The 22,099-nt window shown below is 69.5% G+C and overlaps 1 protein-coding gene and 1 long non-coding RNA gene across 4 annotated transcripts in view; both read left to right on the plus strand.

Annotated features, from left to right (window-relative positions):
- The window catches only part of CABIN1 (calcineurin binding protein 1), a 74,544-nt gene extending 53,208 nt beyond the window's left edge, over nucleotides 1-21,336 (plus strand). For all 3 annotated transcript variants that reach the window (XM_069558376.1, XM_069558378.1, XM_069558377.1), the window contains exons 30-37: nucleotides 13,971-14,134; nucleotides 14,357-14,453; nucleotides 14,853-15,527; nucleotides 17,100-17,174; nucleotides 18,413-18,659; nucleotides 19,846-19,989; nucleotides 20,698-20,924; nucleotides 21,014-21,336. In XM_069558376.1, coding sequence (XP_069414477.1) covers nucleotides 13,971-14,134; nucleotides 14,357-14,453; nucleotides 14,853-15,527; nucleotides 17,100-17,174; nucleotides 18,413-18,659; nucleotides 19,846-19,989; nucleotides 20,698-20,924; nucleotides 21,014-21,157 — 1,773 coding nt within the window. In that variant the 3' untranslated portion in view covers nucleotides 21,158-21,336. The remainder of the gene's footprint in view (nucleotides 1-13,970; nucleotides 14,135-14,356; nucleotides 14,454-14,852; nucleotides 15,528-17,099; nucleotides 17,175-18,412; nucleotides 18,660-19,845; nucleotides 19,990-20,697; nucleotides 20,925-21,013) is intronic.
- On the plus strand, nucleotides 9,578-12,168 carry LOC138422847 (uncharacterized). The gene is made up of 2 exons (XR_011250039.1): nucleotides 9,578-10,144; nucleotides 11,152-12,168. It is a non-coding gene; the product is annotated as an uncharacterized lncRNA (long non-coding RNA).
- Nucleotides 21,337-22,099: the final 763 nt, after the last annotated feature.

The raw sequence follows: 22,099 nt of genomic DNA on the forward strand, positions 1-22,099 counted from the left end.
CCCTGGAGCCGAGTGCTCCCCGAGGCCCTGGTGGGAGGAAGGCCCCTGCTCGGGAGCCTGCAGGTGCAGCTGCCGGGCGGGCAGAGCAGGGAGAGGTGTCCCTCCGTCCCTGGCGCCCGCGCTTCTTGGCAGGTGTCCGTCCCATCCTGACCGCCTCCAGTGGTGGGTGACAGGGTCTGCCAGCCCCGCCCAGCTGCAGAGGCAGGTGCTAGGGAGGGCCAGGCCCAGCTCCCAGCCAGGGGCCCCTGAGGTCAGAGACGGTGCCCAGCGTGCAAGCCAGGCCTCGGCCAGCACCCGCTCCCCCGGGGAGAGTGCTACTGTGCTGGCTAAAGGCGGCCTCCAGGGCTCGGAGCTCCCCGGCAGTCCCTGGTGGGCAAATGTGACCCCCTCCTACCCTTGAGAGCCCCGGGGGTCTCTGCCAGAGCCGGCCGCAACAGCAAGCTTGGCCGCCCTCCCCGTGCCCTCTCCCTGCTCCACGCCTGGGGGCTGGTGGGCAGCCCCGCGTCGCAGGCTCGCATCTGCCCCTGCCGCTGAGTCACCACACCGCCCCCGACAGCAGCCCCAAATGCAGGCCCTTCGCAGGCTCAGCCCAGGGAAGAGGCGCTGCTCTGCACACGCCGCGTGTTCCCGCCCCTCCCCCTGCACTGGCGCCCGCTGGAGCCGGGGCCAGGCCGGTCTGGAGGGGACGCTGCCGCTGGCAGCAGCCCATGGCTTGACCGAGGCTGGGCCCACCACGCCCGCGTCCCTTGGCTTGGCCGGCTGTGACCAGTTCCTCTGCCCACACCTCGAGGCGCATGTCGCTGAGTGTGGAGCCAGGCCAGGGCCAGCTGGGCTGAGAGAGGTCCCAGGGCCCCAGGCCCACGCACGGCGGGACAGGCAGTCCCGTCTCACGGCGGCGCCAGCAGGGGAGGCGCCCAGGCTGGGGCTCCACTCCCGGTCGGGCTGGAGGAGGGACTGGGGCTTCGCGCTGTCTCGTGCTGAAGCGTGGCTGGCGGGAGGGTGAGACTGGTGCTGGCCCCACGCTGAGGTCGGCCCGCTGGTGATGAGGGGCACGCGTGGCCTGGGCAGGAGACCACGGCTTCCCTGGGCACGGGCCTGAGGGCACACGGCCACAGGGGGCAGGTGTGTCCCTCCCCACAGCCTGCACCGCTCCCTGAGCCGCTGTAAGGGAGGCGGGGGGCCGCGAGCGCAGCAGCATCGTCCTGACGTCGGGGTGAAGGACCCCAGTCAGGCCAGAGGGGACTAGGGTACACGAGAGAAGGGGGCATTCAAACCGAGGATACCCCGTCCCGGGCTGTAGTACACCCGCCCGCCGCGGTGTTATTTTTAGCGTTGTTGGAATGATCGATGGCTGGCTGCAGAAGAAGGGTAAACAAAAGAGTCGCTCCGAGCTCTCCAGGGAAGACAGGCCCCGCTTTTAAGGGCCTTTAAAAGGTTAGCACACTTGTGATTTCTTAGCTGCGCCGAGGTCTCCTTCCTTCCCATGCCCCCGGTTCTGCAAGCTTGGCAGATTTTGTGGCCTTTTCGCACTGGGCCCGGTTCGGTCTGGAGCAGATGCCTAAGGCCTTCAGGTGCACAGGCTGCCCAGGCCTCGCCCAGACAGGAGCACGGCGGTCATAGATCTCTGCACGGCAGGGCCGGGAAACCCCACTCCAGGTGGGCTGCCCCCACCTGCATGCTTACCTGGCCCCTGGAGGCCAGTGTGGGCTCACTGTAGTGCCCCCTGCCAGGATGCTTGGGCAGAAACAGGCAGCGGGGGGGCTTTAGCCCCTGGCATCCTTGAACCCACTGTGACGGCCCACCGGGGGGGTGCGGAACGCAGCCCGGGGCCCACGTCCTGCGGGCTGCCTCCACGCCAGAGTTTCTGGCCAGCCCAGGCCAGCAGCCGGGAGCTTGCCCTGTCACCTTCCTGAGAGCAGTCTCCAGCAGGGACACCTTTCCTACAGCGAGTCCTTTGTCAGAAGCCGGCTCCCAGGACCAGTGGCCCCGCTGAGGCTTTCTGAGGCAGGCACGTAGCAGGCTCAGCTCCGTCCCCTGGGATGCCTCCCCAGGCCAGGCGCCGTCTGGAGGACCGCAGGGGGGCAACTTCCGGAGGAGGCCCAGGGTTTGGAGCTGCTCAGACCAATGATGGAGAGGGCTGGGGGTGGGGTGTGTCTGCTGGGGCCGCGGGAGCAGGACCTGGTGGGGCTCCCCAAGGCCCTGGCTGGGGCGGTGGTGCCTCAGGGACCTGTCCTGGGGGAGGGAGGCAGGGCTGCGCCAGTCTGCTTGGTCCTCTGGGCCCACAGGGCACCTAGCTCACTCCAGATCCAGGCCCTCCCCGCGGCGCCCAGCCTGTGGGCGGGTAGTGGCCTGCGAGCCCAGGCGCAGGGTAGGCGGATCCCTCAGGGTGTGGAGCCGACGCGCAGTTGTTCCCTGAGCTCAGGAGTGTCCCGCGTGGTGGCCACCAGGGCTGGGCCTGCGGTCCGCCTCCCTTGCCGTGCTGGTTGCCCTGTGAGACCTCAGTCCACGCACTGCGCTTGTGGATGCCCCGTCCATGCCAGGCCCGACCTCGGGCCTCCTGTGCGCCCGCGGGGGGCCCAGCACGTCGCCCTGCCTGTGGGTTCACCCTGCTGTTGACTTCCAGGTCCAACCCCTCTGAGCTCAGTTTCCCCATGTCCAAAGGCCGGCCAGCTGGATGAGGTCAGTGGTTTTCCAGCCCTTTTTCCAAAAGCGCCTTCTCACACACCCGTTGGCAAACATGAAAGGGCAGCAGCTCCCAGAGTCAGGAAGGGCTGGGCCCACCTGCTCCAGCCACTCGCTCCCTGGAGGAGGGGGCCTGGACCCGGGGGAGATCTGGGGTCCCCGCCCCGCCACCCCTCTGCCCGCCAGCCAGGGCTTCCCCGCTCGGGTGCCAGGCTCCCTTTCCTTCCACTTTTCCTACTTGGAAAGTTTGGCCGAGTGGGTTCTGAGAGAGTGGCATTGAGTTTGAAATCCAAACTAGAGCGGCAAGCTCTAGGGGGCCACGCCTGGTTTCCAGGGCGACAGGCTACGGCCCCCACACGCCCCTGAGGGTGGAGCACAGGCCTCACTGGCCTGGCCAGGGACACACGCACACACGTGTGTCCTCGTCCCCAGCCAGCCCCGGGCCTGCCCCACACCTCGCCCCAGCTGCAGCTGACGGTTTTGGACAAGCTGGTCAGCGTTGGTTAGACTCAGCTTCTTGTCTGCAAATGGGCCTTCCCAGAGCCACCTCAGGGCATTATCGAGGACCACGTGTGTCTTGGGGCCACCGCGTCCAGGAGCGGGTGCAGGGAGGCCCCGTGGGCGGGGGCAGCCGCAGCTGGGATAGGGCCTTCGTGGACCAGAGCTCACCAGCCCACTGGGAGGGGGTGCGGGCGCTTGGGGCCAGTTGGGAAGGATGTTGCAGGAATGTGATCGATTAAAAACAAATTCTGAAACGTCGACCCCAGATCACACGTAGAAAGTTGGAAACGAGGGCATGCCAGAGCAGGTGGGGCTTCCCCAGCAGGCCCAGCCCGTCAGCAGGCCAGCACAGGGTCGGGTTCCGTCCCATGCTCCGCCCCGGCCCCGGCCCCGGCCCCGGCCCCAGCAGCACTGGCCTGGGCTTCATTTCCTCCTCAGGTGGGCTGGGGCGCCCTGGGCTCCAGAACCCCCGTGGGCGGGGATGACACCGCACACCTGTTGGGGGGGGCCAGGCTCCGCGAGCCAAGCCTGTTCCCCTCCGGCCATTCTGCAGGAGATGCTGGCTGTGTCTGTGGTCTGTGCTTGACCCCTGCCACCCTGGCACCCACGGTGCGGAGGGCCCTCTGTCAGTCGTCCAGGAGAGACACCAGGCACGGGCCGAGGCACAGACGCCCCCAAGCCCACGCAGGCCCGCGTTGGGAGCCAGGGTCAGCGGGTGGAGGGGTTGGCCTAGTTTTCTCCGTGTGCTTGTCAGACACGACTTTTCTAGGATGTGGCCCTTCCTGAGATGAAACCGGGTGGCTCAGCAGTCCCCCAGAGACAACCGCTCTTGTTCCCAAGCCCCTGACGTGGGGGGGTGCAGAGGAGCCGAGCCCTAGCACCCTCTCGTTCCGCGGAGGCCCTGGTGAGCCCTGGCCAGGTCACCGAGACCTCCAAGCCTGCCAGCCCCTTGCTCCAGGCTGCCTGCCCCCCAGGCCCCTGGCATTCCACCCACGTGGGCCCCCTGACCGTCCCCCCTCCATGTGAGGGGTCCTCGGCCATCAGCACCCAGCCCGGATGCCTGTCCCTTCTTCCTGAAGCCCCTCCGGCCCCCACCCCGTCCTGGACTCACCAGGTCAGCCGAGCTGGCCGTGGCCGTGGCTGAGCCTGCCCACGGCAGCCTTGGCACCCACGGGCAGGCTTGTGGGTCAGGCCCTGGTAGGCGTGCTTGTCCCCGCGGAGCTGAGTGTGGCTGCTGGAACAGCCGTCTGCTGAGGTGGATCCCGCCCCAGACCACAGGGACGGGGTCGTCCTTGCACACGGCCCTCCATTTCCCCGGGCAGGCCCCCCGTTCACGCCCATGTCCTCACTCATGGGTCAGACAAGCAAAGCAGCTGGACTCGGTGCTGCCCGCGACCCTCTGCAGAGTGCAGTCTGGGCTGCTCCCGAGCACCAGAGGCTCTAGTGGGAACACGGTGGGGCGGCAGCTGGGGTCTGTGCGCCCAGGGGGGAAGGCAAGTGCCTTTCCCAGCCACTGGGGGAAGGAGAGGGCTGGCACGCTCCCAGAAGAGAGGCTGCCTGGGTGCACGACAGTCGGAGCTGGCACCCCACATTGGGGAGGTCCGCGCCTCCACACCAGCTGGCTGTGTGAAGGTCCCGCGCTGAGAGCGTGAGCTGTGAGCTCCAAGGTGCATTCCTGCCACCTCGGGCAGCACTGGACTCAGCCCCAGGAAAACGGGGGTTAGGTCAGGGGGAAAGGGCTGGGTTAACGGCCCGCAGGGAGGAACCAGGAGCAGTCTGCAGGCCTGTGTCGGCTCAGGTCCTACGGGGTGGCTGCGCGGGGCCCCTGGGCCACGTGGTCCCTGTGGTCAGCACGGCCGGGGGGCCTGGGCAGCAGCCAGCCCTGAGTCTGGGGGCACGGGCCTCAGGCGTGCATGGCGAAGCACGGGTGCGTGTTTCCAGGAGGGGGTGGCCACTGGAGAGGCCTGCGCTGCCCAGCGAGCACGAGGGGTCCAGAGAGGTGTGCGCAGGCCTGCTATGTGCCCCGCCGGGCGCAGGCCTGGGGCTTGCCCGTGTTTGTCTGGGTTCCACACCCCAGGCCACCACACGCCTCTTGGCTTTGGGGTCTTCCTTTCCATTCGCACATAGATGACAGTCTCCACCCCAAGGCCTCTGTTCGTTCTCTGCTGCTCATTTGACACAAACACCTGGAGACTCCTGGACTTTGCCTCTGATCCTCTCCAGGCTCCTGTCTGCCCCGTCAGGGTTACTCACGCAGACAGGCCAGAGTCGTTCAGTCTCACCTCCTGTGGCTCCCTCTGGCTTTTGGTGGCCACCTCTGGGCTCCCAGCCCCCACAGGGGTGACGTGCTTCACCCAAGAGGTGGTGGGGAGCAGAGAGCGAACAGGGATGGCCAGGTGGGGCCGCACGAGGACGGACAGCTGGTGGCCCGAGCTCCCGGCAGGTGACAAAACGAGTGTGGACAGGCGTGGCTGTTGCGACCTGAGGACATGCGGCCCAGGCTCTCCTGGCCTGAGACCCAGCGCCGTGGGCACAGTCTTGAGGTGGCCAGTCTCCCTGCAGGTCTGCGGTCTCTCTGTGGTCTCTGGGAGCCCAGCCCAGGTCCTTCCAATGCCAGGCGGAGTCCTGATCCTCCAGGGGGCTGCCAGACTGCTGCTGTGGCCCTGGACACAGGGTGGCCCAGGAGTGCAAAAGCTGCCGGCTGAAGGCTGGCCTTGGGCCTGTTTAGATCAGGGGCACGTGGCGAGCCTGGGAAAGCTGGTGGGCAGGAGCCAGCCTGGGCAGGACAAGAGGAGGAAGCTGCTTGGCTTGGGGGCTGTCACCAGGATGGGCCAGGCGGCCCTGAGGCCTCTGGGTGTCGGTCAGAGGAGAGCGGGTCAGTCATGGTGGTGCTGGGCTGGGGGAGAAATGGTGAGGGAGCCGGTGCCCAGCCTGGGCTGGGGGCAGCGTCTCTCCATCAGCCCTGTCCCCGTCGCTGCTGCGCCTCTCAGCCAGGGTGGGAGAAGCAACCAGGGCCTGGGGGGTGCCTCCACAGGGTTGCTCCACAGGAAACCGCTGGGGAAGGCGCCATGCGCTCCCTGGGGCTTTGGCTGCCCTGCCAGGAGGGACGCCCACTCTTCATCCCTGAGCACCCGTGGAGTTCTGCAGAGGGGTCCTGAGCCTGCGGGGCCTCTTGCCCAGCCCCATCGCTCCCCCCAGTCTCATCTATTCCTGGGACTCACAGCCCAGCTGGAGAAGCCACCCCTCCCAGCTGGAAAGCCCCCTGCAGGGCGCAGTGGCCTCTGTCCTGCCCTCCCTGCTGGAGGAGGGTCCTGGGAGAGTCGGCATTCCAGCTCCCACCGGCCACTGGGTCAGCAAGGACAAGCCCCCACTCACCCAGGCCTCTGCCCTGCACAGGTCACAACTCCAGGGCCCTGGGCACACAGCTGCGCCGGTGCAGGGTGTGGACGGCCTGGCCCGGCGCACCGCTGGCTCCTGTTGCTCTGCCGTCCACCTCCTGGACGTCCCTGCCCCGCTGGGCCTGGGACGCCCGGTCCCACAGCCTCCCGTGGCAAGGGCTATGCCCCCCGGTACCGCCGGGGGCCCGGCCCGGAATCTGCTCGGATTGGCCGGCCAAGTCAGTCGTGCCGCTGGGCCTGCTTCCAGGCCGAGCAGCGAGCGCCCGCGCCCCGTCCGGCCCCGCCGCCCCGCCCCGGCCCGCCGAGCGAGCCTCCGCGCCATGGCCCGGCGCCCGCCCTAGCTCCCTGCACAGATGCCACGGCGGAGCCGGCGGGTAGGAACTTGCCTGGGGCGGGCCGCGGCCGCCTCGCCCCTCTGCCCGCGGGCTCCCCGCGCTCCGGAGCTTTGGCTCAGTCCCCTGGGCCGGCTCGCGCGCCCGACCCCCCGCCCGCCCACCCGCCCGGAGCGGCAGGAAGCCCGCGGGCCGCGCTTTCCCGGGCGCCGCGGCGGAGGAAGTCGGCAGGCAGCGGGGCCGCGGCGCCCCCTGCCCCCGGCCGGGGCCCGCACAGCGCCAGGTGGGCGGCGGGCGGGCGGGCGCGCGCGCGGGGGCGGCGGGGGCCGGGCGAGAAGCCCGCCCGCGAACCCCAGGCGAGCCCAGCCGGCCGGCGGATGCCGCGAGTGGGCTCGGGGGTGTGCGCTGCGCCAGCCGCCCGAAAGCGAAAGCCGCCCAACCGCCGCCGACCCGGCAACTTCGCGGCGGGCGGCGCGGGCCCGGAGCTGCGCGGGCCGCTCCCGGGGCTGGTGAGCCGGCCGGCGGGTGGGCAGCGGCGCCCGGCGCGGTGCTTCCCCGGCTATAAATAGCTGCTGTGCGGGGGCGGGAAGCTGGTGCCGGGTCCGGCGAGCGCAGGGCCTACTCCCCGCGCCGGGCCGGGCCGCTGCCCCGCCGCGAGTGGGCGGGAGGGCGCGGGCGGGGCCCCGGCGCAGTTGCCGGGTGGGCTGCCTCCGCGCACTTCGTTGTTTGTCGTTTCTGCTTCTCCCCAGAGGGGGAGGGGACGAACAGTCTGGCAGTTCTGGGGACCCAGTGTTGTGCGACGTCTCGTCTGGCAGAAGAGCCTGGAAACGGGCGGGCGCTGGCTGCAGGCAAATGGCAGGCTTCCCCAGCCCCTGCCCGCGCGGGGGACTCTACCCGGTGGACGGCGAGGGGACTCCCTTGCCCTTCTCGGCCCAGCCTGGAGAGCTCCCGGGACCAGGGCAAGGACCCTCCTGGCGGCCTCTGTGCGACCCTACGGCCAGAGGCGGCCCTCAGGGGTTTGCAGAGGAGGCCTCAGGACTTCCTGCCCCCAGGGGTGCTCAACTTAGCCGGGCTCTGGCACGCCCTTAACCCAGGGCCTGGAGCCAGCTGGTGGCCCTGACTGCTGAGGGGGGCGCCCGGCCCGTGGCTCAGCAGGGCTTCAGGGCGATGAGGAGCCCACAAGCTGGACATCCATCCTACTCCACCGGGGCGGTTCCTAGAGGAGAGGGAACCGCCCGGCCTGCGAGGGGAGAGGCGGTGCCCAGCTGGCCGGCCCGGCTGTGCCGCTGCCCCCAGTTGGGGACAGGCGGGGTGGACGCCGGGGGCGGGGCGGGAAGTAAGCTGAGTTCTGCCATGGGTCCTGGAGCTGGTCTCTCCGGGGGAGGTGTGAGCAGGGCGTGAGATGGTGGGGGGTTGGCCTTGTGGGCAGCGTGTGCAGCCTTGCACAGCCCTGCCTCTTCCTCTCCAGGTCGTGCTGTTGGGGAGGTTTGCATGGGTTCCAGGTAACAGGTATCTCCCTAAGACATTGGAGGACGCTGGTATCCTCCTCTGCTCCTGACCTCAGAGCCTCACTGTCCAGATACTGACCTCTTCCTGGCACCGCTCGGGGTCGGCCTGCAGCACCGAGGCAGTCCTGGAAGCAAAGTCTTCATGTTTCTCTGGGGGAAAGGCCCCTGCTCTCCTACCCTGACACCCACCTGCGCCCAGGCACTGCTGAGGGCTCCCCCTAGGCCCCTGCTGCGCAGAGTGGGGCGGCAGCGGCAGCGGGCTCTCCTGGCCTCTCCTGCTGGGAGCGCTGAGTCACTGCTGCGCCCTTGCCAAGGGGGGGCAGGAATCCCTCTGTTGGGGAGGCGGGTTCTCCCTCGGGCACTCTGTGAACAGGGAGCTTGGACTGAGCAGCTCTGGGAAGGGGGCTGGCTGGGGGCTGGGGGCTGGACTGGCCTGGACCCCGCAGCTCTGGGCAGGCAGCCTCAGCCTCTGTGGGAGGGGTCCAGTCCCAGGGGAGGGAGAAGAGCTCTTACCTGGCCTCCTTCCTGATGAGGGTGAGGATGCCTCCCTGGAGGGGACTTGGGGGAGTTGGCGCTCCCCTGCGGGGTGATGTGCTGGGGTCTCTTGAAGTGACAGGGAGTTTGTGATGATGTAAGAGAGTCTCACGTGGGCTCCGTTACTGAGTTAAATACTAGAACGAGAACTCCGCGTTCCTCCACGCCATCTGCTCAGGACTCCTGGGTCACAAGGCCAGCCCTAGGGGGCCGGCCCCCCACCCCACCACCCCGGGCTGAGGCTCCTGATACAGGGCTTCCTCCCTGGCCTTTCCTGAACCACCCCCTCCCCAGGGTCCTGGCTCTCTCCCCACTTCCTCCTCAGCCCAGCCTCTCTTGTCCCCTCTCCCTGCGGCACAGACCACTCCTCCAGGGGAGCGTCGGACCCGTCAGTGTGATTGCCCAGGTCCTGGGATGCACTTGGCTTTCTGTGCAGTTGCCCAGCCAAGCTGCCCTGGGGGACCCAGGGGCCCCCCCTCACACCAGCGGGGCTCCACCCAGGGCACAAACCGCCCAGGCCTGCCACCCGTGAGCTGCCCCAAGGTGGAGGGCACGCGGAGCAGGGTGTGCGGCCTTGACCCGGAACGTTCCTGTTCTGGAGGGTCTTGTAGGCCGGCCGGATAGCCCCCCAGAAGGTCACCTCTGTGCAGACAGCAGCAGGCCTACTGACCGAGACACACGCAGAAGAGCTCAGAGTCTCGGGGGCCGCGGGGTTGGCCCTTGACACCGCCCTGGAGCCCCTGCTCAGGGGGGCTGGGCTTGGGAGGCCCCAAGTGGACGTGGGCCCTCGGGGGTCGCCTGCCCTGCCACCCGCTCCTGCCTCTTTCCACCCGAGACCCCTGGGCCCCGCGGCCCCGCCCTCCTCACTCCCTCCCCCAGGCCCCAGGCGAGCTCTTCTCGGCCTTCCTGGTGCTCCCAGTGCGGCTCCTCTCCCCCACCCACCTGTTAGAGCCGCGCGGGTGCCCGGGGCACAGCCGCATCCCGTGCATGCGGCAGCGGGGCCAGTGGGAGGAGCCAGCAGCCTGAGCTGGAGGACCGGCCCGCACCGGGGCCCCGGGGCTTGGTCAGGAAGCCTCTGAGGCTCTCGGGGCGCTGCGGAGGCCCCTGGCTTCCCCACACGCTGTCCGCCCCGGCCGGAGACTGAAGTGACTGGGTGTCACTGCCTGGTTCCCCGCGGCCCCGATTCTCTGTAAGTCACAGGCCGCGCTGCTGACTTCTTGGTCCTTTGTGAGCGTCCAGGGCAGGCGCGCAGAGCCCGGGCCAGGAATCTGGCCCCAGCGCCCCGGTCCCAATCCCACCCCAGGGTCCTGGGCCACCTTGCACACGGTTGGTTACGTACTCCGACTGTCCCTGCTGGTGTGGACACGGGACGAGTCTGGGTCTCCACTCAGCCCCCCACGGCCTGAGCCTCGCTATGCCCCCCTCGCAGAGGAGCCTGGCCCCCGGGGCTGAGCTCGGCTCGGGCTGTGTGTCAAGCGGCCTGCTCTCCTGCCCTGGCGTTTCCCGGCTGCCTGCTTTCCCAGGGGAGGCTCTGTCTCCACCCTTGGAGTGGAGGGGCCTTGACTGAAGGACAGGGTCCGTGAAGGCAACAGGTGGGCCCGGGGCCCCGGAATGACCCCGAGGCCTGGGATCCTGAGTGGCGGCCCAGCTGGTGGGTCTGCTGTGAGGGCCGGGACAGGTCTCAGTTGCTGCCTCCCGTCTGTCTGGCTCAGAGCCGGCCCTGGGCCCTATGGAGAGGCCGTTCCGGCCACCCTCCTCTGCCCAGGGAGCTGCACTCCTCAGTGGCCCACGCTGAGGCATCTAGGGAGGTGTGGACCGGCCAGCCAGCCAGGAACTCCGGGGTGGGGGTAGAGGAACCCGGCCCCTCCAGGAAGAGGCTCTCCTCAGACCCTGGTGTGCTGGTCTCAGGCTGAGCTGTGGGCTTCAGCAGTGCCCCATGCCCAGGGGGGCCTCTCCCGTCCGTCTCCTCCCGGAGACCCACCTCCAGGCCTCGCTTCCCAGCAGCCCTTGAGAGCGGACTGCCTGTCCGTGGTCAGCTGCTTCAGCCCACTTTCCTCAAGAGCAGCAGGAAGGTGCCCAGCTCTGGGCTACAGGGAGGGTTCAGGAGCTCGTGTTAAGCGCCTGGGGCTTCCCTGGTAGCTCAGCTGGTAAAGAATCCGCCTGCAATGCAGGAAAACCTCAGTTTCTTATTCCTAGGTGGGCAAGATTCCTTGGAAAGGAGATGACCCACGCCAGTATTCTTGGGCTTCCCTGGTGGCTGAGACAGGAAAGAAGCCGCCTGCAATGTGGGAGACCGGGGTTCAGTCCCTGGGTCGGGAAGATCCTCTGGAGGAGGGCATGGCAACCCACTCCAGTATTCCTGCCTGGAGAATCCTCACGGACAGAGGAGCCTGGCGGGCTGCAGCCCATGGGGTCGCAAAGATTCGGACACGACTAAACTGCTAAGCACATGCATTACGCCAGGCCTAGAATCCGGGGATCCATGAATTATCCAGTAGGCGGTTGTGGTCGGTCTCAGTGACCTCATCTGCCCGCCGGCAGCCTGGAGCCTCAGCGGTGGGCAGCAGGGTCAGCTGAGATCCCGCAGAGGAGCTGCCGGACACATGGGCGAGCTCTGGGCACGCTGAGGCCGCCGCTGAACCCCCTACCCCCACTCCTCAGTGCCCACACGGGGCGAGCCGTGGCCTCCAGCCCCACCAGCGCCGCCACCCTTGCTGGGGGTCTGGCTCCCCGCCGTCCTGCTCCAGCCTGTCCCTTGGGCCCCCAAGCGCATCCGGGTCTTCTGTCAGGCCCTGCTGCGCACACCCTTCCCTTGGTCCCAGCGTGCCCCCTGCCTCCCCGGGGCCTGCATGCAGCCCTCTCTGGGTGGGTCCGGGGGCCTCCGCTGCGGGAGAGGCGAGACGTGGCCGCTTCCCTCCCCCCCTGCACGTGGCGTCCTCGCCTGGTGCCCGGTCACTTGGGGGCTCCCCATCTCTCAGGGGCTCCCGTGGGAGGCGCTCCCGCCCCGCCCTGGGAAGCTCATCCTTCCCAGATGCGCAGCTCAGCATAGCCCATGGAGGCGGAGGCGGGCCTGTGGGCTTGCTCACCACCTGCCCGCCTGAGGCCCCACAATCTGCCCAGGGCTTGCGGTAGCTGCTTTCCTCCTGACCTTCTGTGCACTCTGCCTGACTTGTTTTTACCTCCTGACTTTCTAAAGTTGCTGGTCTTAACGTACCGCCTGCGTGTCCTTATCCAGCGTGGGGTTAGTAGGGAAGAGCCTTTGTATGAGGGGAGGGGAATCAGGCCTGTCCCGGGGGGGCTGCCCCCACCCCAGAAAGCTGGGTCAGGGCTGTGGCCTCCAGGCTGCCTGCCCCTTGCTGACCTCGGCTCCCCGCCACCACCGAGAGCAGGTCCAGCCAAGCCGTGCGCCCAGAGTCGTGATGGTGACGGCCCAGACTGGGCAGGCCCCGCTAGGAGGAGCAGCGTGTGGGAAGCGGGAGAGGGGAGGGCAGCCTGGGAGGGCAGCCTGGGAGGGCGAGATGGGCAGTCACCGCCACCACGTGACCAGGTGGGCGGCAGGCGACTGCTTGGTGCCACCTGGCAAGTGTCCTCATCGAGGCCCTCACTGCCTGCGATGACCCCGTGGGCTGGCAGCAGTGGCAGGAGGCCAACCCCACCCCCCGTGATGCTGTGCCCTCCACGGAGCGTCTGCGCGCGTCCTGGCTCACCTCGCACACCTCTCTCCCCCCACCCCAAGTGTGTCTCCATCACTGGCCCCGTGCAGACTGCAGCAGGGACCACCGGGATGCCTGCAGGGGGATGGGGGGGCACGGGCCCTTCCTGGGTCTCACGCGGGTGCCCGCGATGCCCTTCTAGCCCCTGCTGTTGCACCTCAGGGGCACTGCTCCCCGGAGCTGCTGCAGAAGCTGCGCCCGCTGGTAGGAAACGCAGCATCGGGACCCCGGCCCCATGTTGGCCGATGGTGCTTGTCAGGCGGCTCAGGGCTGGCCACTCGGCCTTCTCCGGAAGGACCCCCCACGTCCACTGAGGGCCGGTGGCCAGGCTGCAGGGTGCAGGACTCGGCCCTGAGGGTGTGGAGCTCTTTGCTTGCCTAGAAGGCTCGGGGTGGGGGGTAGCCTGGCTTTCCCCCAACCCGGCCCCGGGACTGCTGGAGCAGGACGGGGTGCCGTGGGCAGTCGCCCGGTTCCCCGGGACACGGCACCTTGGGCCCCACACACAGGAGGCAGCACTGGGGTTCATGGTGCCATCCTTCCTGGGCAGGAGTTTCTCCAGGGTGTTGGCCGTGGGGCCGGCCTGGGAGCCTGCCCCAGAGACGCAGTTCCTAAGGTCCAGCACAGCCCGGGGCAGCTCAGAGGCGTGCGCTTTTTCTGTTCACTGCACCCCCTCAGCTGTGCTGGCCATCGTCCCCCCTTGACTGTGGGGGGACGTCCCCCGTGCTGGTGGGGGGTCGCCATGGGAGCAACACTGGGGGTGCTGGCTCTGCTCCGGGTGTTGCCTGGGGCCAAGCACAGCACAGGGTCTGCGGGGGCGCTCCCACCCAGCCGGCAGACAGTGGGGTCAGCCAGGAGGGAAGTGGAAGGGGTCCCAGCTGCACCAGAACACTGGGCAGACGTGTTGAGGGAAGACGGCATCCAGCATCCCCGGGAGCGGCCTGTCACTCTTGGGGGGCCCTCGAGAGTCTCCAGGCACTGCTGGACGGAGCACTGTGGACGGCCAGGCCTGGGGCTTGCCTGGCCTGCCCACCTGCCACGGTTCACGGCGGTTTCCCGCTAGGAGCAGGTCCCCCCCGCGCCGTCCGCTCCTATGTGGTCAGCACCCGTGGGGAGCCTCGTGGGCCCGGGCGTCTCCCCGTCCTGCCATTGGACATGGGCGCACCCTGCGTGCTTCCCTGGGGGGATGACTGGGTCAGCAGAGAGCTGGTGCCAGCTCTCCAAAGAGGGGGCACAGAACCGTGTGCGTGTCCTCCGCCCCATCCGCGGGGCCCTCCTCTCACGCCCGCCCGGTCCGCTCCTCAGGGCATCTGGCGGATCCCCGTGGACGAGATCGACCGGCCGGGCAGCTTCGCCTGGCACATGAACCGCTCCGTCGTGCTGCTGCTCAAGGTGCTGGCCCAGCTGCGGGACCACGGCACCCTGCTCAAGGTCTCCTCCATGCTGCAGCGCACCCCGGACCAGGGCAAGTGAGTGCAGCCCCGCCGCGGTCGGCCAGAGTCCCGGGTGACGGCCAAGAGTGGCGGGCCGAGCCCACCCCCACCCCTGGGGCTCAGAGCCTCAGCCCCAGGCACCCGGGACACACAGTGCCGGGTGTGCGGAAGGAGGCCCCGGGAACACTTTGGGAGCAGAGGGGCACGGACTGCCCTTGCTGCGTGGCTGTGACACGTGGCCTCCCCCGCACACTGCAGGAAGTATCTGCGAGATGCTGACCGCCAGGTCCTGGCACAGCGGGCCTTCATCCTCACGGTGAAGGTGCTGGAGGACACGCTGAGCGAGCTCACGGAGGTACGCACCCTGCCCACCAACGCCATCCAAGGGACCCTCAGCCCACGCCCTCACCCAGCCAGCCCCCCTCCAGGAGCTGTGCTCACCGTCTCTTCATGGCTGGGCACCCGGAGGCCAGTGGCCACCCTAGCATGGGGGTGGCCGTGAGCCAGGGCCTGCCCAGCGAGCCTGGCTGGGCCCTGGTGGGGGCCCTGGGTGGGCTCGTCTCTGCAGCCAGCACACCTGCCGGCAGGGCAGGGCGGCTGCTCCTCAGTGGCAGGGCCCCTGCAGGCAGTGCTGTGGCCCCAGCCCTGATCAGCGGGCAGATGGGCAGGACCGGAGTGGCCTCGGTGGGCACAGCCGGTGTGTGGGGGCAGGGAACACCAGAGACTGCGCCTCTAACCATCGCTTTCCTCGTAGGGGTCGGAACGCCTCGGGCCCAAGGCCTGCGGCTTCCCTGGAGCCAGGATGACCACAGACGCCTCCCACAGGGCCAGTCCCGAGGACGACAAGGAGGGTCTCCCGCACCCCAAGAAGCCCCCTCTGGCCGACGGCTCAGGGCCAGGTGCCGAGCCAGGGGGCAAAGCAGGCCCCCTCAACCACCGGCCCATGGCCACGGACGCGGGGGAGGGCGCAGACCAGGCCGGGGAGCGCAAGGACAAGGAGAGCCCCCGGGCCGGCCCCGCCGAGCCCATGGACACGGGGGACGCCACCGCCCGAGGTGTGGACTCCGAGCGGGGGCCGCCACCCCTGCAGCCAGGCTGCCCCCCAAGGGACCGGGGCCCCGAGAGCCGGCCCACCGAGCTGTCCCTGGAGGAGCTCAGCATCAGCGCCCGGCCGCCCGGCCCGCCTGCCCCAGCCCCGCCCGCCGCCGCCCAGGCCCCCGCTCCCGCCCCCGGGCCCAGGCCAGGCACCCACCCCGAGGAGGCGCCCCCACGGCCCAGCCGCAAGAGGAAGCTCCTGGAGGACACGGAGTCCGGCAAGACGCTCCTGCTGGACGCCTACCGCGTGTGGCAGCAGGGCCAGAAAGGCGTGGCCTGCGACCTGGGCCGCATCGAGAGGGTCATGTCAGAGACCTACATGCTCCTCAAGCAGGTGGGTGGCCGCGGGCGGGCCCCCGGAGGCCTCAGGGTGCTCGTCAGGCGGTGCCCCGCGGTCCCTGCTGGTGGCGCCATCCTTGGTGCCCCACGGGCGGGCGTCCGGTCATTCCCCGCCAGGCCCCAAGGGTGGGCGTCCAGTCAATCCCTGCAGGCCCTGCAGGTGGGCATCCAGTCATTCCCGGAGGCCCCGAGGGTGGGCATCCAGTCATTCCCCACCAGGCCCCGAGGGTGGGCGTCCAGTCAATCCCTGCAGGCCCCACGGGTGTGCATCTGGTCAGGCCCCACGGGTGGGCACCTGGTCATTCCCTGCCAGGCCCCAAGGGTGGGCGTCCGGTTGTTCCCCGCCAGGCCCCGCAGGTGGGCGTCCAGTCAATCCCTGCAGGCCCCACGGGTGGGCGTCCAGTCAATCCCTGCAGGCCCCACGGGTGGGCATCCGGTCATTCCCCGCCAGGCCCCGAGGGTGGGCGTCCGGTCAGGCCCCATGGGTGGGCGTCCAGTCATTCCCTGCCAGGCCCCGAGGGTGGGCGTCCGGTCGTCCCCGGCCACCCGAGGTGTCCTACTCTGAACCCCAGAGAGTTCACGTTACTGCTGCTGAGTCGCTTCAGTCGTGTCCGACTCTGTGCAGCCCCATAGACGGCAGCCCACCAGGCTGCTCCATCCATGGGGTTTTCCAGGCAAGAACACTGGAGTGGGGTACCATTGCCTTTTCCACAAACATGTTACAGTTTTACTTAACTGTACCTCGGGAAAGCAGGGGAAAGGTGTACTGGAAAAGACAACGCTGTTCTGAACGTCTGTAACTATTCTCAAAGGAGAGGAGACCGCCTTGCGGAAGCCTCGTCAGGCCTGGTGTGGGGAGGCCCTGCCACCTCTCTCTTTCTGCTGTCTGCTGTGTTTTTTAGTCCCTCAGGCATAGGTTTTTATTTTCCCTCTAATTAGAGAAAAATAAGTTCTTTCCACAGGAAGAACCCCAGGCAGTGTCAGGTGGGCACAGGGTGAGCTCCCAGACAGCCCCCTCCAGGGCTGTGTCCACCTCCCTCCTGCCTCGGGTCCGCCCCCCTCCTGGGTCGGGTCCGCCCCGCTCCGGGGTCCTGTCCACGTGTACGGCGCTGGTGAAACTGTTTTATCATCCCCTCTCAAGCATCAGCAGTGACTTTTTTGTTGTTGCTGATAAACTAGGAAACATAAGCCCTGGATTTCCTGCAAGCAAGGGCGGGCCCTTTCCCCACCCCAGGCTGGTGTCTCCTCCACCCAGGGCCACCCCCAGGCCCGCCCCCCTCTGCCTCTCGCCCACCTCACTGTCCCCTGGGCTCCCTCAGCCCGGCCCACCACCCACATTCCAGGGGGTCGAGGGGGCAGCTTGTCTCCCAGGCCCCCCTCAGTCTCCGCCCCCGAGGGTGAAGTCCCGCGGCCACAGACGTGAACGCGGCGTGGCCAGCTGGTCCCCGAGCAGCCGCCCTGGGGGCTGGGGCCCGGGGTGGGGCTGGGGTCCCCCGGGAGCAGTGTGGGGGGCTCGTCCTGGGAGCTGTCATCGAGGCCTGCTGACCACGGGCGTGTCTTTGCTCAGGTGGACGAGGAGGCCGCCCTGGAGCAGGCCGTGAAGTTCTGTCAGGCCCACCTCGGGGCCGCCGCCCAGAGGCAGGTAAGCGTGGCCCCACCCGTGCCAGCCGCCTGGTGCGGGGTGCGAGGCCCCAGGCTGCAGGACAGGACTGTCCCCATGGTTGGGGGCCCCAGGGCAGGCGGGTGGCAGGCAGCTGAGCCTTGGGCCCTGAGGGAGGGACCCAGGGTGGGGCCCAGACCCCAGCGCTGAGTGCGGGCAGCGTGAGGGTCCCATCACCCCCGCAGCTTCGCCTGCAGAGGCGGCTCCTTGGCACGGAGGTGGCCCTGGGGTGGGCCGGCAGGCACCCACAGGCGGGGCCCAGCCTCTGTCCAGCCTCCTCCCTTTGTCTGGGAAGACCCCCGCAGCTGGCTGGGGGGCTGCCGGGCTGGGGCAGGGCCAGCTCAGGTGACCCCGGAAGGTGGAGCTGGCCACAGGCTGGTCGCCGGGTCCAGGGTCGGGTACTTGTCGTGGGGTCGGTGTGGCCTCTCAGTCCCCAGGGCTGGCCTGGCCACCCCACCCCGCCCCAGCAGCAGGAGGGTGGGGACTGCACTCTCACCTTCTGCCCTCAGAAGACAGGTCCTGTCTCGCCTGTCCTCCCACTGGAGGTCCACTGGAGTGGCAGGGCATCCACCCCCATGGACCCAGGGACGGGGCATCTCCTGGGGAGCAGATATCAGGAGAGATGGGGTCAGGGTGGGGTGCCAGGTGCCCCCAGGAGGCTTGAAGCTCCTGCAGCCTTGGGCCAGCTTCCCCCCCGCCCCCGCCCTGTTGATTCAGAGAGGACGGTGGGCCCGGGGCCGGGGCTCTGCCGCTGGGCACCGTGCGGGGCCCCGCCCTACCTCGCAGCTGCCTGCGCAGAGCTGTGGCTGTCACCCCCGAAGTGGGGGGCTTCAGACGAGCAGGGAGCTGTGTGCCCGTGGGCGGGAGGCCCCGGAGGGCCGAAGGGCTGTGCAGGGGGCTCTGGGGCCACAGCCTTGAGCCCGGGAGCCGCCTCCAGCAGAGCCCGCGTCACCCCCGCACTCAGGCCCTTCCCGCCAGTGGCCTCGGGAGGTCACCCTCCAGGCCTGGCCGGTGCTGCAGCCGCCGCCTGGGGTGCCTCTGTGCCCCGGCTCGCGGCTGCACGGTCCTCCCGGCTGGCACCCAGCAATGGCAGGGTGCAGGTCCCGGCCAGCCTGGGGCCCCTCTGCCGTGCCCTGGATGTCCTCAGGCGCAGCCCTGGGCCCCCAGCAGCCCCCGACACCGGCAGGGTGTGCCCCCTCACCCCCACTCTGCCCCCCCAGGCGGCAGGGGACATGCCCACCACCCCGAAGCATCCCAAGGACACCCGAGAGAATGTCTTCGCCGCGGCCACAGCCCCCGCAGCCCCTGAATCAACGCCAGCGGATGCCCCGCCGCGGCCCAGCGACGGCCACGCCAAGCCTCGGCCCGCATCGGCCACTGCCTCCACCCCAGACCCGGCCAAAGACCCCGGGCCCCCGCGGCCGCACAGGCCTGAGGCCGCCCCCAGCACGTCCTCCCTGCGCCCAGGTGAGTCCGTGCCCTCCACCCAGGGGCCACAGCGGGCCCGGTCCCCACGGCAGGCCTGTCGCTGCACAGAGATGTGGGCGCCTCCCGTCCAGTGACCCCCGAGCGCCGTCTCCACCCCCTGCCCGCCGTGTTCCTCCTCCCACGGAGGCTCAGCGGAGTGCAGGGTCCAGGCCCCAGATTCACATGCCCTCTCGGCGGTCTGCGCCCCCGAAGACGAGCCACGGGCTGGGGGACGCGGGGCTGGGGCTCCGCGGGCAGGAGGAAGCCCCAGTTCCTTCCATACTCAGGTGCCCCTGGGAAGCGCCACCCACGGCGGGCAGGGGAGCCCGGCCGGCCAGGACGCGTGCGCACACGCTTGCGCCTGTCCCTGCCGGCTCCGCAGCCGGCTCCGCACACCTGGGCCGGCGCCTGGAGGCGGCAGTCAGCTAGGAAGCCCCCGCCCCTGACGGAGCAGCTCCGCGGGTCGCTGGCCAGGCCCCTGGGACAGCTGTGTGAGGACGGGTGTGCCCAGCCTGGCGGGGACAGCTCAGCACGGGGCCACTGCGGAAGGGCCCAGAGCAGACGCCCCCGGGCCCGCGTCATGGCTCTGCCGCCTGCTCCTGCCCCTGGCTGCAGGGTGCCTGCCACCCCGCCTGCCCTGCGAGGCCCAGCAGGGTGGCTCCGGGCGCCCCAGGGGTCGTGCCTGCCTCTGCCACGTGTGGACTAGGCCCTGGAACCCAGAAACAGCCGGGCAATCAGAGCGAGAGGCAGGGCCGGCCCGTCGTTCAGGAGCTGGAGCCGAGGGCTGGGCGAGCGGCAGCTGGCCACCCCCGCTCCTGGGGACGTGGCGGGCGTGGCAGGGACATCCGGAGGAGAAGGAGGAGGAGGACAGGAGGTCCCGGCTGGGGGCCTGGGGGCACACTCCCAGCCTCCTCCTTGTCCGAAAGGTGTAGCCTAGCAGGAGGGCCCACTTAGCCCACTCCATCCTCAGCTGGGTCGTTCGGGTCCAGCAGCCACTCCTGGGCACTGGGGTGGGGCCCTGTGGTGTCGGGCTCACTGGGTGTCCATGTCCGGGCGAGCAGCTAACAGCCTGGCGCCGCCCGGGCCATTGTGTCGGAAGAGGTCACGGTCACGGGCGCAGTACGGGTGGGGAGCCCTGTCCTGAGGGGGGGCGCACGTCCCCCACGGCTGCTCTGTGTCCCCCCAGGGGCAGAAGAGCCAGCAGGAGGCACAGAGGGCCCAGGCTTCCCGCCCCAGGAGCCTCGGGGCAGCGAGCATGTGAAGACGGCCCCTGAGGGCCCCGAGGCAGAGGCCACCCCCCGAACTGGCACCCAGCCCGCCTGCAGCCAGGGTAAGGCCCGGCACCGCCCCGGGGCCAGCAGGTGACGGGGGCGTCCCAGCAGAGGGCCCTGGAGACGGCGAGGGCAGGGGTAGATGAGAAAGGCAGGGGTGCCCGAGCCCCCTCCCCAACGCTCCGCGTCGCAGACAGGAGTGGTTTGGGTGGTGCGGAGCCCAAGCCGAGGCCACCTGGCCCAGACGGAGCTGGAGGGCGGCCGGGGGGCCAGGCTGGGCAGGGCATGCGGCATCGCGTCCACGGCCCTGCCTGAATCAGAGCCAGTTCTCAGCAGCCAGGCCCCCGGGGACTCCACGGGGCGGGGCCTCTCTCAAACCCTTCTTGGGACAGCAGGGCTGCTCCCTCTCCTTTTAAAGCAGCAGGGCGGTGGATGGGCGTGGACACCAGCCAGCCTACGGCTCCTGGGCGCACGCGGATGTGGACGCGGGCCGGGGCGGGCTCTGGGACGTGAGAGCAGATGAGGTCTGGGTGGCTCGGGGCTCCCCTCCACCCTGGGACCCCCAGTGGACACCCTGCTCCTGGGGGCCCCCGTCTCCGCTTCTGCCTGCCAGAGCCAGGCCCTCGGCGGGGGGCAGGGAGACAGGAAGCGGCCTGGGAGCCTGGGAGCCAGCACCCTGCGGTCTAACACGGCCAGAGGGGAGCAAAGGACAGGGGCTGGCCTGTGAGGCCGCGGACCCCACTCAGCCTTTTGGGTCTGCCCTGCAGTGGCCAGCTCCGAGGCGCCCGGCGGCGGGAGTGCCCCGTGCCCTGAGGGCCCCCCCGGCAAGGCTGAGCCTGGCCGGGCCAAGTCACGCCTGCTGCCCAGCATGCCGAAGTTGGTCATCCCCTCGTCCACCGCCAAGTTCCCTCCTGAGATCACCGTCACACCGCCCACCCCGACCCTGCTCTCGCCCAAAGGCAGCATCTCGGAGGAGACCAAGCAGAAGCTGAAGGTGATGGCGGGTCCTGGGGGCCCTGGGTGGGGGGTGCGGGTGGGCTGAGGCTGGGCCGCCGCTGACCCCGGCCCGCCTGGCCGGTGCAGTCGGCTATCCTGTCTGCACAGTCGGCCGCCACAGTGCGGAAGGAGAGCCTGTGCCAGCCGGCGCTGGAGGTGCTGGAGACGTCGAGCCAGGAGTCCTCGCTGGAGAGCGAGACGGACGAGGATGAGGACTACATGGATATCTGAGGCCCGGCCCCGGCCCCACCCTGGAGCTCCGCAGGGCCTTTTTTATGGCCTGTCGACTTTGTAAACGTGCCCCTCCCCGCCCGGGCGGCCGTGTCCACGCTCTGCGGGCTCTGCCCGGGTCACGGCGGCAGAGGACCCTTTTCTTTTTGGTTGCTTTTCTAATAAAGATGAAACGGTCACCTCAGCCTCTTTGTCCCTCAGGGCGGGGTCCCCGTCCAGGGCTTCTGGGCCCTCTCTCCCGGGGACCGTCGAGGCAGGGCAGCCCCCCACCCCTGGACAGGGCACAGGGCTGAGGCCATGTGCTCCAGGGCCGGGGTGCAGGAAGGTCCGGCCGGGCACAGGGGCTGGCCTGCACCCCTGCGTGGCGGGAACCCAGAGCGCGGGTCTGCACTGACCACCCCCCACACTGCACGTCCCGTCCGACGGGACCAGCCCCGTGCGCTGTGGCCTGAATGTGAGTCAGCAGCGTGGGGCCCCTCGTTACAGAGGGAAGCGTCTGTAACTCGGCAGCAGGGTGGCGCTGGCCGTATCCTCCCGCCCTGAGCCCGTCCGTCTTGGGGACGTACACGCTGGAGGGGCCCGGCCTGCCCCGGGGCCTCGTCTGGAGCACAGAGACCCTCCCTGCTGCCTGCTGCCCCCTCCCTCTCGGGGGCCACTCCGTGCCCCTCCCCCAGCCTGAGAAGACAGACACCCAAGAATCTGGGCACTGCCAGGGTCCGCAGCCCAGTGCAGGCAGAGCCACGTGGGGACCCAGGGCGCTGGGCTGGCCCTGACTCGGGCCCCTTCCCGGGGCCGCAGGGCTCTGCTGCTTCCCCTCCCTGGCACCCCCACCGTGCACTCCTGGCCTCCCCTGGCCCTCCCCTCCAGCTCTCCTCTCTGTGCAGCCAGAGCGCCCCCTCCGCTCGTCCACAGACCCCCGTCCTGGAGTCAGCTACACGCGGG

The sequence above is a fragment of the Ovis canadensis genome, chromosome 17 (genome assembly GCF_042477335.2).
Source record: "Ovis canadensis isolate MfBH-ARS-UI-01 breed Bighorn chromosome 17, ARS-UI_OviCan_v2, whole genome shotgun sequence".
NCBI classification, from domain to species: Eukaryota; Metazoa; Chordata; class Mammalia; order Artiodactyla; family Bovidae; genus Ovis; species Ovis canadensis.